The 14,636-nt window shown below is 37.1% G+C and overlaps 1 protein-coding gene across 4 annotated transcripts in view; it reads left to right on the top strand.

Annotated features, from left to right (window-relative positions):
* Positions 1–14,636, top strand: part of BRWD1 (bromodomain and WD repeat domain containing 1) — an 88,652-nt gene that overhangs the window by 50,356 nt on the left and 23,660 nt on the right. For all 4 annotated transcript variants that reach the window (XR_014794089.1, XM_084873573.1, XM_084873572.1 and 1 more), the window contains exons 27-35: positions 86–168; positions 3,909–4,020; positions 4,640–4,701; positions 6,853–7,008; positions 7,212–7,332; positions 9,019–9,144; positions 11,047–11,119; positions 12,260–12,301; positions 13,825–13,971. Coding sequence is in view for 3 of the 4 variants with exons in the window: in XM_084873573.1 (XP_084729699.1) it covers positions 86–168; positions 3,909–4,020; positions 4,640–4,701; positions 6,853–7,008; positions 7,212–7,332; positions 9,019–9,144; positions 11,047–11,119; positions 12,260–12,301; positions 13,825–13,971 (922 nt within the window). In the remaining variant the exon portion in view is untranslated. The remainder of the gene's footprint in view (positions 1–85; positions 169–3,908; positions 4,021–4,639; positions 4,702–6,852; positions 7,009–7,211; positions 7,333–9,018; positions 9,145–11,046; positions 11,120–12,259; positions 12,302–13,824; positions 13,972–14,636) is intronic.

Raw genomic sequence — 14,636 nt, 5'->3', positions numbered from 1 at the left:
GGTTCCCATTGTATTTATTTTGGACAGTGTTGCTCTAGACTATAGCCTGCTACCCAAGGAGTGTAATAATCTTATTTTTGTTTAGATATCATGATATGCCAGATGTTATTGACTTTCTTGTGTTGCGTCAATTTTATGATGAAGCAAGACAGAGGAATTGGCAGTCTTGTAAGTCTATCCTTAATTGCATTTTATATATCCTTTGATTGGTGGATGCAAACTTATAAATTCTGGGAAAAAATATAAGTGACATAAGTTTATTTTGCTTAGGGGTTTGGTGCTTACTACTACTTTTTAGCCAACAACATTTCTTATGATATGTGATGTTTTGAAGGGATATTTCTCATTGAGTAGACACTTTATTTCCTTTCAGACTTCCCCATACTGCATTATTTCTAATTATATTTAATGTGGCTCTGGTTAATTCACAAAATTATCATATGTAAAATAATAAGAAAGTTGAAAAATAATGCAAAGTAATGTCTGGCATACAGAATATTCTACCTTGGATGTCATGTCAAGTCAAACTTAAATAGGCTGACTTGAAGAAACCATTTCTTTAAAAAATAAAAAGCTTATGTTACACTTATGCTTTATAATCATGGGGTATATGGGTGGACAGAAAAAATAAAATCATGTCAGCATGGGCACTAACTTATATGTGGTTTTTATGGTGACAATTGAAGGTGAGCTGATGGGCTTACTTGCTTAGGTCCTTAATTTGTGTGGATCATTAATCTCTTCAGGACATAATTGATGACGGTAATTAGGCCAGTAATATCTGTTACCAACTGTAGTGCCTGTTTTATAGGTGTACAGATAGTATTACTTTTTATTATGCAGTGTTATCTTAGGACGCTCATATTGACATTAGTCACTTAGAATAACTTTTTCTGCTATTAGTTTTGGTCTCTTACTAGAAATATTAAGTTTTACCCAGGCTGTGTCTTTTGGTGTACACATTCATAAATGATGTTAAGACCTCAGATACTATAAACAGACACTTTTCAGATAAATTTTAAGTCATCTGTACTGAAACAAAAGATTGTCAGAGTGTTGCTGTTCTTAATAAGCTATTTTTACCAGTAATGTCAGACAAGTAATCAACATTATTTTAGGACTAGAGGTAAAGGAAGTTTTTTTGAAGAAAAACATCTAGCCACACATACACAATAAAAGACAGCTAGTCATACAGCCAAGTCCCAAAGAGCTTAAAGTATTAGGTCTAGTAATAATTAATGTCGTTTTCTAATACTTTTTAAATCGAATTTATTTATGAGGCTGGATAGTAGGAAGACTTATGTTTATCATTGGGTAGTCTTCATATATTATTGATTGACATGTAAAATTATAAGGAAGGCAGTTTTGTATCAGTAATCTTAAAATGTGCATACCCAGGACAGATTTTAAAAAGCAGTGCAAGTTTCTTTTTTCATATTACAACAAAATTTAATCAACAATATAGTTGCCGTTGTTTTCTACTACTTGTGCCCAACGCTCAGGAAGCATTTTAATCCCTCTGTTGTAAAATTCTTGTGATTTTGATGCAAAAAATTCGGTCAATGCATTTTTGAGGCATTCTTCATTATTAAATTTTTTTCCAAGAAGAAAGTTTTGCAAAGAACAAAACAAATGGTAATCGGAAGGGGCAATATCAGGAGAATATGCAGGTTGAGGGAGAACTTCCCATTCCAACTGGCGCAGTTTTTCAGCAGTGATTCTTGCAGTATGCGGTCGTGTGTTATCGTGGTGAAGAATTACGCCCTTCCGATTAATCAGCGCGGGTTCTTTTTCTCTTAAAGCTTGGGCTAACCTTTCCAGTTGGGCACTATACACTGCACTTGTAATGGTTTGGGTAGATGGTAAAAGTTCATAATGAAGAATTCCTTTAAAATTCCACCAAACACACAACATCACTTTTTTCGCATGCAAGTCAGGTTTTGGCGTGGGCTGCGGAGCCTCATTTTTGTCCAACCATTGAGGCCGCCTTTTCAAATTAACATACAGCACCCATTCTTCATCTCCGGTAACAATTTGCTCTAAAAACGGCAAACTGTTTTGACGAGAGAGTAGCGAACTGCAAATTGTGACTCTTTGATTACGGTTGTTGTCGGTCAACTCATGAGGAACCCATTTTCCAAACTTTTGGACTTTGCCAAGTGCACGCAATTGATTGGAAATTGTTTTTTGTGAACAATTTAAAGTTGTCGCAAGCTCTTGTTGGGTAATTTGAGGATTTTGCACCAAAAGAGCTTGAAGAGCTTCTTGATCAAAATTGGGCACACGGCCTCGACCACTCTTGTCATCTAACAAAAAATTTCCCTCGCGAAATTTCTCAAACCAACGCTGACATTTTCTGGCGCTAACTGCATCTTGACCAAGAGCACTACAGATGTTTTTTGCAGCCTCACTTGCTTTTCTTCCTAATTGGAACTCGTAAAGCATGCAGTGCCGAATATGCTCTTCATCCGCCATCTTCTTAGCCCTAGTTTTGCAACAAAAACCAAACCAAACACAAACTTTTTCAAGCAAAACTTGTTAATTGCACTTCACACGTTCTGTAGATATCACGAGTTTGAAGGTTATGTCAATACAAGTCAACGCCAAGCAAGATTTTAAACGAATGTTTAAAAACGACATTAATTATTACTAGACCCGATATCTGTTAATGTTTTTTCAACCTCCGTGATGTGTCAGTGAGAAGCTCTTATTTTTTTCTGCCAACATGTCTTTTCAAAAATGTTTTTAAACTTCATTTTTACAGCTAAACTGTAGAGATGGATTCCTGATTGCCTCTTAAAATTTAGAGGGTTTTGTTTTATTTTTGTGGCTGAGAAATTATTATAGCCGATATTCTGTACTAATTAATTCATTTTTGCTTCCCCATCAAATCTTAACCTATTCTCCTGAAGTTTGAGCAGTGGCATTAGAGGATTTTGCTTGTTTCTGTTTAAACTATGTTGAGAACTTTAGCAGAAGTTTACTCTCATGAATAGCCCAAAAAGGTTTATTTCAAAATTCCTAATGGAGATCCAAGATGGCAGCAGAGTAGGTGGAAGTTATACTCACCTCCTCCCAGGACAAAACTGAAATTACAACTAGGAAATAATTTATAAGTATGTGTTTACTACTAGAGGCCCGGTGCACAACATTCGTGCACAAAGGAGGTCCCTCAGCCAGGCCTGCACCCTTTTGCAGTCTGGGAGCCCTCAGGGAATGTCCAACTAATGTCCACGCGGAGTGGGCCTAGGCCTGCAGTCGGACATCCTTAGGCATTCGGACATCCTTAGTGCTGCTGCAGACGCAGGAGAGGTTCCCATCTTCGCTGCTGCACTGTGCTTTCCAGCCATGAGCCCAGCCTCTGGCTGAGCAGGCTCCCCCTGCGGGAGCACACTGACCACCAGGGGGCAGCTCCTGTGTTGAACGTCTGCCCCTTGGTGGTCAGTACGCTTCATAACAACCAGTCATTCCACCATTTTGCATATTACCCTTTTAGTATATAGGATTATTATATAGGATAGGATACTTACTACACAAGTGTTTATTGATAGTATACATTATTGTAAAAGGTTTTTTTAATTTTGTTAAGCTTTGTTCTTCATGTTGTGAATGTAACAACTTATTTTGGAATGGGCGCTGGGATTAACTAAACAATGGAACCTAGTCATAAATCATTTTAGCCTATTATGTTGTATGGTATGTACCTTCAGTAAATTGCTGAGTGTAATCTTTTTTACATCTATTTTATTCCTGAGGATTACTGGGAGGTGGGGATGGGTGGCTAATTCTAACATTAAAAATGCTTTGATTACATTATCTTTACTGAAATCTTTATCATGTGACATTTCATAAATAAAAAATGTCAGTATTGCAAACTGGTGTCTCATACTGGGTCCTATCTCTTCTAGGTGACAGGTTCCGTTCTATCATTGACGACGCCTGGTGGTTTGGAACGGTGCTCAGTCAGGAGCCCTATCAGCCACAGTACCCCGATAGCCATTTCCAGTGTTACATTGTCAGGTCTGTATGCACATGAAAGTCAGTCATCCATAAACACTGTTCTCTGTGGTAGGCTGTTGTGTGAACAAGTAATGCATTTCAGGTTTAAACCCCCCCACCCCCCCCCAGTTTTAAACTGTCATATCAGTCTCACCTCTCCAATGTCTCTTTAGCTAGTAACCCTGGGAGTTTTGTCTCTGCTTGCTTTCCTGAGACCTTTTCTGTAGCTTCCTAATATTTTCTCCACCTTGATCCTGACACTGCAGGATCATAGTCCAGGGACACATATTATGTCATTTCCTTTGTTAAAAATACCTTTTCTGCCTTCCCATGGGCTGCGGAATAAGGTCCACATTCTGAAGTGTCACATTGAAGACCGTCCCGCTGTGTTTTTCTTCACTGACCTGGCACAGGCCACACAAGATTTCTGGTTTTACCTTGAACCTGCCATACACTTTCACACATTTCTTACCTTGTGTCCTTCTAAACATTTTTACTGTTAGTATTTAAGCTTTTACTGCTACAGTGCAGTTAATTTTTACATTTTCTATCTTCCTGCTTACTCTTGTAGTGGATACCACTTATTAGCCACAAGGTGAATTTAGGAAAGGTAACCAGACTTTTCTTTTGGTGTTACCAGGTGGGACAATACTGAAATTGAAAAGCTCAGCCCATGGGATATGGAACCAATTCCTGATAATGGTATGTCATTGTTAAATGATGAAAGTATTTTATCTTTATATTTTTAATTTTGTTCTCTTACTAATGCACATAGAGTGAATTATATTCTTTGAGACATGTTTTCAAATAATTATGGTAACTGTGAACTTTGCTAAAAGAAGTCAGCAGAATTATGTGAATCTGGTTCATCATTTCTTATCCAGTGTTTCCAGCTGGATGCTGGCTGTGTCTTAGGGGCCCACTGACATTCTCATGTAAGCTTAAGCTCTGCCGAACTCCTTCCCGTGGGCTCCTGTCCTTGTCCTCATTCTCCCGTTATCCTGTCTTCCTTCAGAGGGGAGCTCGAACTTGACTTCCGTCTTCACTTCACCTCAGCCGTCTGTCTGACTGTGTGGCCTCTTCCTTTACTTAGAGAGAAGGGCAGTGCCTGCTGTGGACCAGCTCTCCCTTCAGTGCTCGCTGGCCACTGCTGCTGCTGCTTCGGTGGGGCCTGACACTGGTCATTCCCTGCCAGTGCTGCTTCCCTTCCTTTCTCCTGAGTTTGAGTTTACCTCCTGTACCTTAAAACAGCTTTCATGTGTCTTTCTTAAACATTTCATCTACTCAGTTATTTCCCTCTCGCAGACTTTTGACGGGGGGATGTGTTCTATGTCTCTTGCCTCCTGTTTCTTCAGTCTCAAGCTTTCCTTTTCTATAGGTGTTTATTCAGTGTGAAAACAAACAAAAGCGTCTGTCCTCTTTCACCCCCACCATTTTTTGAGACATGAAATCTCTCCACGAGTGTCCTGTGTCTGCCTTCGGGACCAGCCCCTTTTTTGTGTTTACTCTGGTATGGCTCCATCAACCATGGTGGTTTACTGTGGAAATCAGGATTTTTATGGAAATGAGAATTTCCCCCCCCAAAAAATGTATTTCTAATAACTACACCCTTGAAAGTCACCAGTGATCTCCCTTTGTTAGATTTCATTTGCACTTAGTATCTTACAAATAATTTTTCAATGTAGAAAGCATGTAATAGATAAGGGAAAACCAGCATTTTTGAGGTCTTACTCTGTTTCAAAGAACTTTGTGCATGTCATTTAATCTAATCTTGCTCTGAGGTTGATGCTCTGTTACAGATGAAATAAGATTCAGAGAGTTTGCAGTAATTTGTTTGTCATATGCATATCTAGAAAGGGTAGGAGTTGGATTCTAACCCAAGTCATTCTAATCCAGACTCCAACCAATGTTCCCCTCCCCCCTACCAAATATGTTTTTATTGATTTATTGAGCCTGCAACCCAGGCATGTGCCCTGATTGGGAATTGAACTGTGACCTCGTGATTCAGCCACTGAGTCAAATTGGCTGGGCTTTATATTAAATTAAATTAAAATTTTGATTAAATTTCAGAAGGGAAGGGAGAGGGGGAGAGTGAGAGAAAATCATTGATCAGCTGCCTCCTACACGTGTTCCCTGACCGGGAATCAAACTGTGACTTCCTGGTTCATAGGTTGATGCTTAACCACTGAGCTATGCTGGCTGGGGTTTATTGCATTTTCAAAATATTTTGTTTTGGAGTAATTTGAGACTTAAAGAATGTTACAAGAATAGTACATTGAATTTATGAATACCCAGTTTTCTCAAATGTTAACATCTTAAATAATTTATAGTGCAGCTATCAATCAGGAAGTTATCATTGATACAATTCTAATCCATAGGCCTTCAAATTAGATTGTTGTCCTAATGTCCTTTCATATTTTGGATTTCATTGCTGTGCCATCTTAATCTCTTTTAGTCTGGGGTCCCTGTGTCTTTTCATTCTTTATGTCCATGACACTTGTGAAAAGTACTGGCCAATTATTTTGTAGAATTTCCCTCAGTTGGGGTTTGTCTGCTGTGGTTTGTTTCGTTTTGTTTTGTTTTCCACGATTAAATCCAGGGTTTGCATTCGGGACAAGAGTGTCAGAGAAATGTGTTTTTCATGCATGATATTGGGAGGCACATGATACCAATTTATCCTGTTAACTTTAATCATTTGATTGAGGTGGTGTCTGCCAGTTTTCTATTAAGTAACTACTTTGTCCTTTGTAATTAGTGTCTTGTTTATAGACCTTTGAATTGAATTTAAATATAGTGTATATTTGTTTTTTGCTTTGTTTTACTCTTTGTGTTCTTTTTTAATGGAATCCATAGTTGATCCACCTGAAGAATTAGGAGCTAGTATTTCTGTTACTTCAGATGAGCTAGAGAAATTGCTCTACAAACCACAAGATGGTGAATGGGGTCAGAAATCGAGGGATGAAGAATGTGAACGAATTATTAGTGGCATAGATCAACTTTTGAATCTCGGTAAGTTTTTTTAGTATGAAAAATTTCATGTTCAAGCTTTTCCACACAAGTATTTAAAAAGGTATCATAATTGTGGTTGTGTTTATTTCTATAATTCTTATTACCTTTTGGTTAAGCTTGCAGAATTAAATGTAGCTTTAGTGCATTTTATCACTTAGGGGTTATGAATTTATTAATAAAAACTCTTCTGTCTGCCCTGACAGATATAGCAGCAGCTTTTGCAGGTCCAGTTGATCTGAGTTCGTACCCGAAGTACTGTACTGTAGTGGCTTACCCAACTGATCTTTACACAATTCGAATGAGACTTGTTAATCGATTTTACAGGTTAGTAGAAACCTATTTTAAAAATAGTTTGAAAAGATATTTGGCTGTACGAACTAGAGTAAATGAGGTAATGGGAGTTGATGGTGACAGTGGTGGAATGGGGACTAACATTTTTTTGTTTCATTTTCTTCTTTTATTATCATAATTTCTTGATCCGTAAGACATTGTGTTAGGTGCCTGTGGGAAGGTATGATTAGAACCTGCATGAGAAAAATTACCAGATTTCATTCCTTAAGTAGTTTGTTTTTCTTACAAATTATATTAGGTAGTCTTTTTTCCTTTCTTTCTTTCTTTTTTTTTTTTTTGAGAGAGAAGCCGAAACCGGTTTGGCTCAGTGTATAGAGCATCAGCCTGCCGACTGAAAGGTTCCAGGTTCCATTCTGGGCAACGGCATGTACCTTGGTTGTGGGCACATGCCCAGTAGGGGGTGTGCAGGAGGCAGCTGATGGATGTTTTTCTCTTATCGATATTTCTAACTCTATCTCTCTCCCTTCCTCTTTGTAAAAATCAATAAAATATATATTTTTTTAAAAACAGAGAGTATCAGTTTGCATTCCGCTTATTTATGCATTCATCGATTGCTTCCTGCATGTGCCCTGATTGCCCTGACTGGGGAGCAAACCCTATAGCCTTGGTGTATCTACAACACGAACCAACTGAGCTAGCCGGCAGGGAGAAGTTAAACCTTTTATTTGTGTCTTTAACATTCCTATATTTCATTTCATTTAAAAATACAATTTAATTTAGTTGAGTGGACTTTGGCCTTTGAAAGATTAATATCCTAAAGCCATGTGTGTTTTATCTCTGGCTTCTAGAGCCCTGATAACTATAAAATTTCCTATTCTCAATTATTTTTTTTAAAGCCGTCGATGGTATTTTATTTTTTATAATTCAACTATTTTGAAAAATTTTATAAGCCCTGGCCCATGTGGCTCAGTGGTGGCTCAGAGCACCAAGAAGTCACTGATTCAATTCCAGGTCAGGATTGCAGGTTCAGTCCATGTTAGGGGGCGTGCAGGAAGCAACCGATCAAGGAACTTCTCTCATCATTCATGTCACTATCTCTCCCTCTCCTTTCCTCTCTCTCGAAATCAGTAAAAACATAAAAAAAACACACTCTGATTTCTTGAGTTCACATTGTTGGTATAATTTAGCTCTGTAGTCAAACATGGAAATGTGCATTTGATCAGAAACCCCTTTGTTACTTTACAGTGAGATTGACTCTTAGGATTGATGATGTTGAGCACATTTTCTTCATTGAGTCTCTTCAAATGTCCCCAGAGGCATTGTGAAAAGGGACGATTGCTCTGTTGGTTTTCTGGATGTGATTAACTGATCTGTTAAGACTTTTGGTCCTTAAATGTATTCTCTGCAGTTTATCTTCCGTATAATTGCTTATGACTATCATCAAGGTGATAGCATGAGAAGGTTATTCATTGTTACTTTGCACATTCTAAAATTTTTTTTAAATTTATTTCAGAGAGGAAGGGAGAGGGAGAGAGAGAGAGAAACATCAATGATGAGAGGAAATCATCAAATCTGCTGCCTCCCATATGCCCCCCCACCGAGGATTGAATTGCACCTTTGTTTTAATTAATATATCATGCTGGCTTGACATGCTGGATGTTTTTACTTGGTTTCTGTCTTTTTATTTTCTAAACTATAAATTGCCTTTTTATTTTGAAGGAGGCTGTCTGCATTGGTCTGGGAAGTCAGATATATAGAACACAATGCCAGGACATTTAATGAACCTGAGAGTGTAATTGCAAGATCAGCTAAGAAGATAACTGACCAACTTCTAAAATTTATCAAGTAAGTGACTTCATCTTATAGATGTGGACAAGTGAGTGACTTTGCATATTGTGTTCTTACAGCGATCCAGTGCTTAATTTTTGCTCTCTGAATTTGATAACCTTTTAATGTGTTACTTTAAGTGACAATACTGTACATACATACTGTGATTGTAATTTCTGTACAGGAATGAGAAATTAATCCAAATTTTTCTACTTTTTAACATTTTGAAATAATTTAAACTACAGACATTTGCCACATATATGTATCCCTATCCATTTAGGGAACATTTTTATTTTACCTATTTGTGGTGTCTGATGAAATGCTAAGGAACTAGTCTTGGTACAGTGCTATTAACTGTAGATGTAACACTTAATTGTGTTTTTTTTTAAATATATTTTTATTGATTTCAGAGAGGAATCAATAAAGGAAGGGAGAGGGAGAGAGAGAAACATCAATGATGAGAGAGAATCATTGATTGGCTGCCTCCTAGAGGCTCCCCCTCCTTGATAGGAATCTAGGACTCTTCAGTCCACAGGCTGATGCTTTATCCATTCAGCCATACCGGCTAGGCCAGTGGTCGGCAAACACGTTAGCCAACAGAATCAAATATCAACAGTACACGATTGAGATTTCTTTGGAGAGCCAAATTTTTTAAACTTCTTCGAACACCACTTCCTCAAAATAGACTCGCCCAGGCCGTGGTATTTTGTGGAAGAGCCACACTCAAGGGGCCAAAGAGCTGCATGTGGCTCGCAATCCGCAGTTTGCCGACCACAGGGGGTGGGGCATTAATTGGGTTTTTAGTTTTTATATCAATGCCCTTTTTCTGTATCAGGATCCTATCCAGAATCCCCATCATGCTCACTGTTTTCAATTTCTTCATTTTCTTTAACCTGTTCCCCAGTCTTTCCTTTCATGACCTCATCATTTTTTGTAAGTATTAGACAATTACTTTGTCACTGATTCTTAATTTGGGTTTGTATGGTATTTCCTCATGATTAGATTGAGTTTTAATCTTTGGATTAAATCTGTGTCCTGTGAGAGTGTTTGTATATGTGTGGATATTCCACATAATTTCCTGCCTTGGGAAATCAGAATTGGAATAGTGCAATGAAAACTGACCTGGAAATCAAGATCCAAGGTCTAGCTTAATGTCTTCAAGTGAATATTCCGTGTGATTTCGGACAAACGATTCAGCCTTTAAAATTAGTTTTGCAATTTGATCCTATATGCCTTTCCCCCCTAGTGATAAAAATCCTGTAGAACAATACTGTGTTAGAGAAGATAATTTATAAGTAATGCCATCATTTTCAGCTTAACAATAACCCACAACCTTCGGACCAACTTCATTTTCAATATGTAGCAACAGTTGCAGTCTATGTCACTTTTTTGGGAGGACATGGACTTATTACCTCTTTCCCAGAACATACTTCTGTCTTTCTCCAAGAAGATCGCATATCATTTCCTTCTCCTTTATGCCTGGATATCACTGCTTTAGGATTTGTTCTGTTTACAGTAAAGTTAAAATATAATTTGTTTTAAGTTCTACTTCCTTTTTTTCTTCTATTCTCTTTTATCTCAAATCAGCCATTTTCCTGGTACTCATCCTATGATTATTACTAGTGATGATACTTAGAAAAATTTATCTGTGTATTCATTAACTGAGGCCATACATACGTTATTCCTTAATTACCAGCTTAATTTTCGTGTATACTTAACTGGGGGAAAAAACAAAAACCCTTACTTTTCATATTCTAAGATAGTTGTTTCCACAGAGGATAGAGTAAAAACCTGGTATTTCTCTGCTTGAAATTAGGTATGCTTAGTTGAGCAATTGTTTATATCTAACCTATAGTTTGAATCTTTGGCAACAATAACAACATCTGCATACTGTTAAAAACATGAAAAATTGTTTTTTAGGAATCAAGACTGTACAGATATCTCAGAACTTTCTAACACTTCTGAAAATGATGAGCAAAATGCCAAGGCTTTGGTATGAAGTTTGTCAATTTTACAATGATTTTTGTTCATTCCAAATGGTAACTTGAAAGAATGAGTGAAGTATAAAATGTTAACTATACCAATTCTTGCTATATTCCAATTTACTATGAAAATAGGGCACTTGATAAAAAACATTTTTTAATTATCTAGATAGTGACATAATTTGTTTTAGCCAATAATTGATTATTAATATACCAAACAAAATATGTCTAAGTGAACAAATTTTCGCTAGAGGAAGATACATTAAAGAAGTACCTTGGATTTTTTTTTTTTTTTTTTTTTTTTTTTTTTTTTTGTAAAACCAATCAATATCTGAGCATGGACTTAATTGTAGTTGAGAATTCATGAGCATTACCATGCTCAAGTACCTAGAGTCCTTCCCTCGGGATGGTCTTGAAGTGTCAGTGAGGCAAGTAGCACTGATGCTGCCCTGTTTGAGAATCAGGACCTGGTTGCAGGGAAGATAGTCTTTAAAAGCAATATGGTATAAAAAACCCCACCAACATGGCTTAATTTCTACACAGACTTTAGTTCACTGATTCGCATACTAATTTATATTGGAATAAAAATGGGTACAGGTTTAAGGAATAAGAAAATGTGGACAGTCCAAATTGTAGAAGACTTTTTTTTTTTTTTAATATATTTTATTGATTTTATACAGAGAGGAAGGGAGAAAGAGAGAGAGTTAGAAACATCGATGAGAGAGAGTCATCGATAAGCTGCCTCTTGCACACCCCCTACTGGGGATATGCCCGCAACCAAGGTACATGCCCTTGACCGGAATCGAACCCGGGACCCTTCAGTCCCCAAGCCGACGCTCTATCCATTGAGCCAAACCGGTCCGGCTGTAGGAGACTCTTATGGCGTTTCTGCATAGAAATAAAACACAAACTGAAAGCTGCTTTTTATAGCTATATTTTGGAATCGGTGCGTGTTCTTAGGGAATGTGTAAGGTATTTAGAACAGTTGGTTTGTTGGAATCTGTGTGCCACAAAGATTATCTAGTATAGTCTGTCTTTTGAGATTTTGTTAACAAGTTATAACCTTGTCTTTTATATACTTTTAAAATTAAAATTATTTGCATTTTTAATAAGAATGTTAACACTTAAGGTGTTCTGATTTTTGTTTCTAGGATGATAGTGATCTCCCTAAAACATCTTCTGGAAGAAGAAGAGTAAGTTAATCTGCCTAATTAATCTTCATTGTTTACCTATTTTTTGTTTAAAATCAACCAAAAGTCTTAGGTGTTGTCTTCGAAAAGTTACATTGATATAGAGATGGAATATTTTGTAAAAGAAAGGGGCATAATCATGAAAGCTGGGTTGTTATTTGAACTATTTTCTCAGAATGAGATGGAGTTAAAACAGTCAGAAAGTAGGGATATTGCAATCCAAGCTGACAAAAGTAGGAAAGTGCGGCGTGTGGGCAGGCTGTGCACAGGTCTGAGCGGTGTAGAGGGTTCATGCTGGAATAAGCAAAAGGCTGTGTCTGGTTGTTTTGGGGAGCAAATGATGGTGATACTGAAAACCAAGGTTTTCATTTAAAGTAGAGCATAAACTGCACTGTCAAATAGTCAAATGTATTTTGAGGGATATGCAGATAGGTAGTAAAGAAAGTGAGTTTATTACAAGAATCTGGGAGTAAAGGATGGGAATCTAGTCTAGGATAGTGTTTGCTTGGAATGGAAAGGAAGGGAAGAAGAGACATTTGAAGGGAAAAATTGGTGACAACCTTTTTTGAAAAAATGAGGATTAGTTGGGGGATGTATGGAAATAAGTTTTGGATATTGGGTAGTTAGAATTGTAGTATCACCAGCAGAACTCTTGAAGTTTTAATGTAATATGTTAATTAAAAGTCAAGGTTATTAATCCGGGAATGTTAAAGAATGTTAACATTTTAAATTTCATCCAAATACTGTTTAAACTTTTAATAAAAATTTTCACAATATGCTTGCCCCAGATAATATTGAAAAGTTAGACTTGAATTTATGTCATCTGATTTGTCATTTTCATAAAATTCTCCTAAGCTTTTAGTACCTGTCTATAATGTGTTTTCTATGGCTGCTCTAGCAAATTATAAATCTGGTGGCTTAAACAATAAAAATGTTATGTGACATTCCGTAAATTGGAAGTTTGACATGGTTTCACTGGGCTAGAATCAGAGTGTCAGCATGGCTGTGTTTCTTCTGGGAACTTTAGGGTAGAATGTGTTTCCTCACATTTTCCAGCTTCTAGAGGCTCATGGCCCCCTTCTTCCACCTTCAGGTCAGCAGCATAACATCTTCCAGTCTGACTCTGACCCTCTGCCTCCCAGTTGTAAGGAGCCTTGTGATTACATTTGGCACAACCAGAAAATCCAGGACCGTCTCCCCATCTCAAGAGCATGCCTTTAGTCACAGCTGCCGTATAGAGTGACATAGTCCTGGGTTCTTGGGATTAGGATGCAGACGTCTTTGAGTCATTATTCTGATTCTTCCTACTACATCACCCAATGTGGTATTTCACATTCTGTGAAAACATTTTCTAGATGTGGGAGATCAGTGCTGGATCAAAAATGTTTCTAGAGTAACATGTTTCTAGATGTGACATTGGATTTTTACAGAAAAGTGGATTTTTTTCCAAGTAGAAAGACAAATATGATATTATAGTGTCACCTTTCCAACACTGAAAATACTTTCAATTTGTGGATATGTTTTAGGGCCACGATTGGAAAAAAAGGAGCAGCAAAGCCACCAGCTATGTTGAAAGCAACTGGAAGAAACAGTGTAAGGAACTAGTGAACTTAATTTTTCAATGTGAAGATTCTGAGCCATTTAGACAACCTGTTGATTTGGTTGAATATCCAGTAAGTTGCCATTTTTTTGAATGTTTGGGGCTTTTCTTATTTTGTGTAGAGGAGATCGATGTAGAGGTATTTAAATTAAACTTCTAAAGAGTAAGATGTCTAGCTTCATGTTAACCTTTTCTCTTACCATTTAGACAGTTACATAATAATGGGAGGATTCTACATGGTATCAATTATCTAAGTAATCCCAGCTCCAGGAAAACTATAAATGTTGTAAAAAGTGTCTGTTTTCACTCAAGTAATAAAGGAATGGAAAATGACCTTAAGAAAAAAAAATCAGATAACAAAGTACAAACTTATTGTAGAAAGCTTGGAATTTACAAAAACGTAAAGCAGGAAATAAAAACCAGTCCGAAGCTGGCTCTTCCTTTCCCGACCCCTCTTCTCCCACCAGGTGTATTACCTTTGCCTTTCCCTCTCCTAAGCTCCAAGGGCCCTTCTGCATCTGTAACTTGTTCTGTGAGCCTGCGGTCCAGCTGGCTTATTTCTACTACCTTTGTAACTTTCTCTTACAATTTGGAAAAAAAAAAAATACCAGTCTATGTCCTGCTACCAGGTATAATACATCTTGGTTATTTCTTACCTTATCTTTATGACTGGGTCATGTTTTTTTTTGTTTTGTTTTTTTAATTATCAATGATTCTTAAGCTCCTAATTTTTTTCTC

This window comes from Pipistrellus hanaki (assembly GCF_964339955.1).
Source record: "Pipistrellus hanaki genome assembly, chromosome: 2".
Taxonomy (NCBI): domain Eukaryota; kingdom Metazoa; phylum Chordata; class Mammalia; order Chiroptera; family Vespertilionidae; genus Pipistrellus; species Pipistrellus hanaki.
Note: the sequence above shows the minus strand (reverse complement) of the source record. Positions and strands in the feature narration are given on the sequence as shown.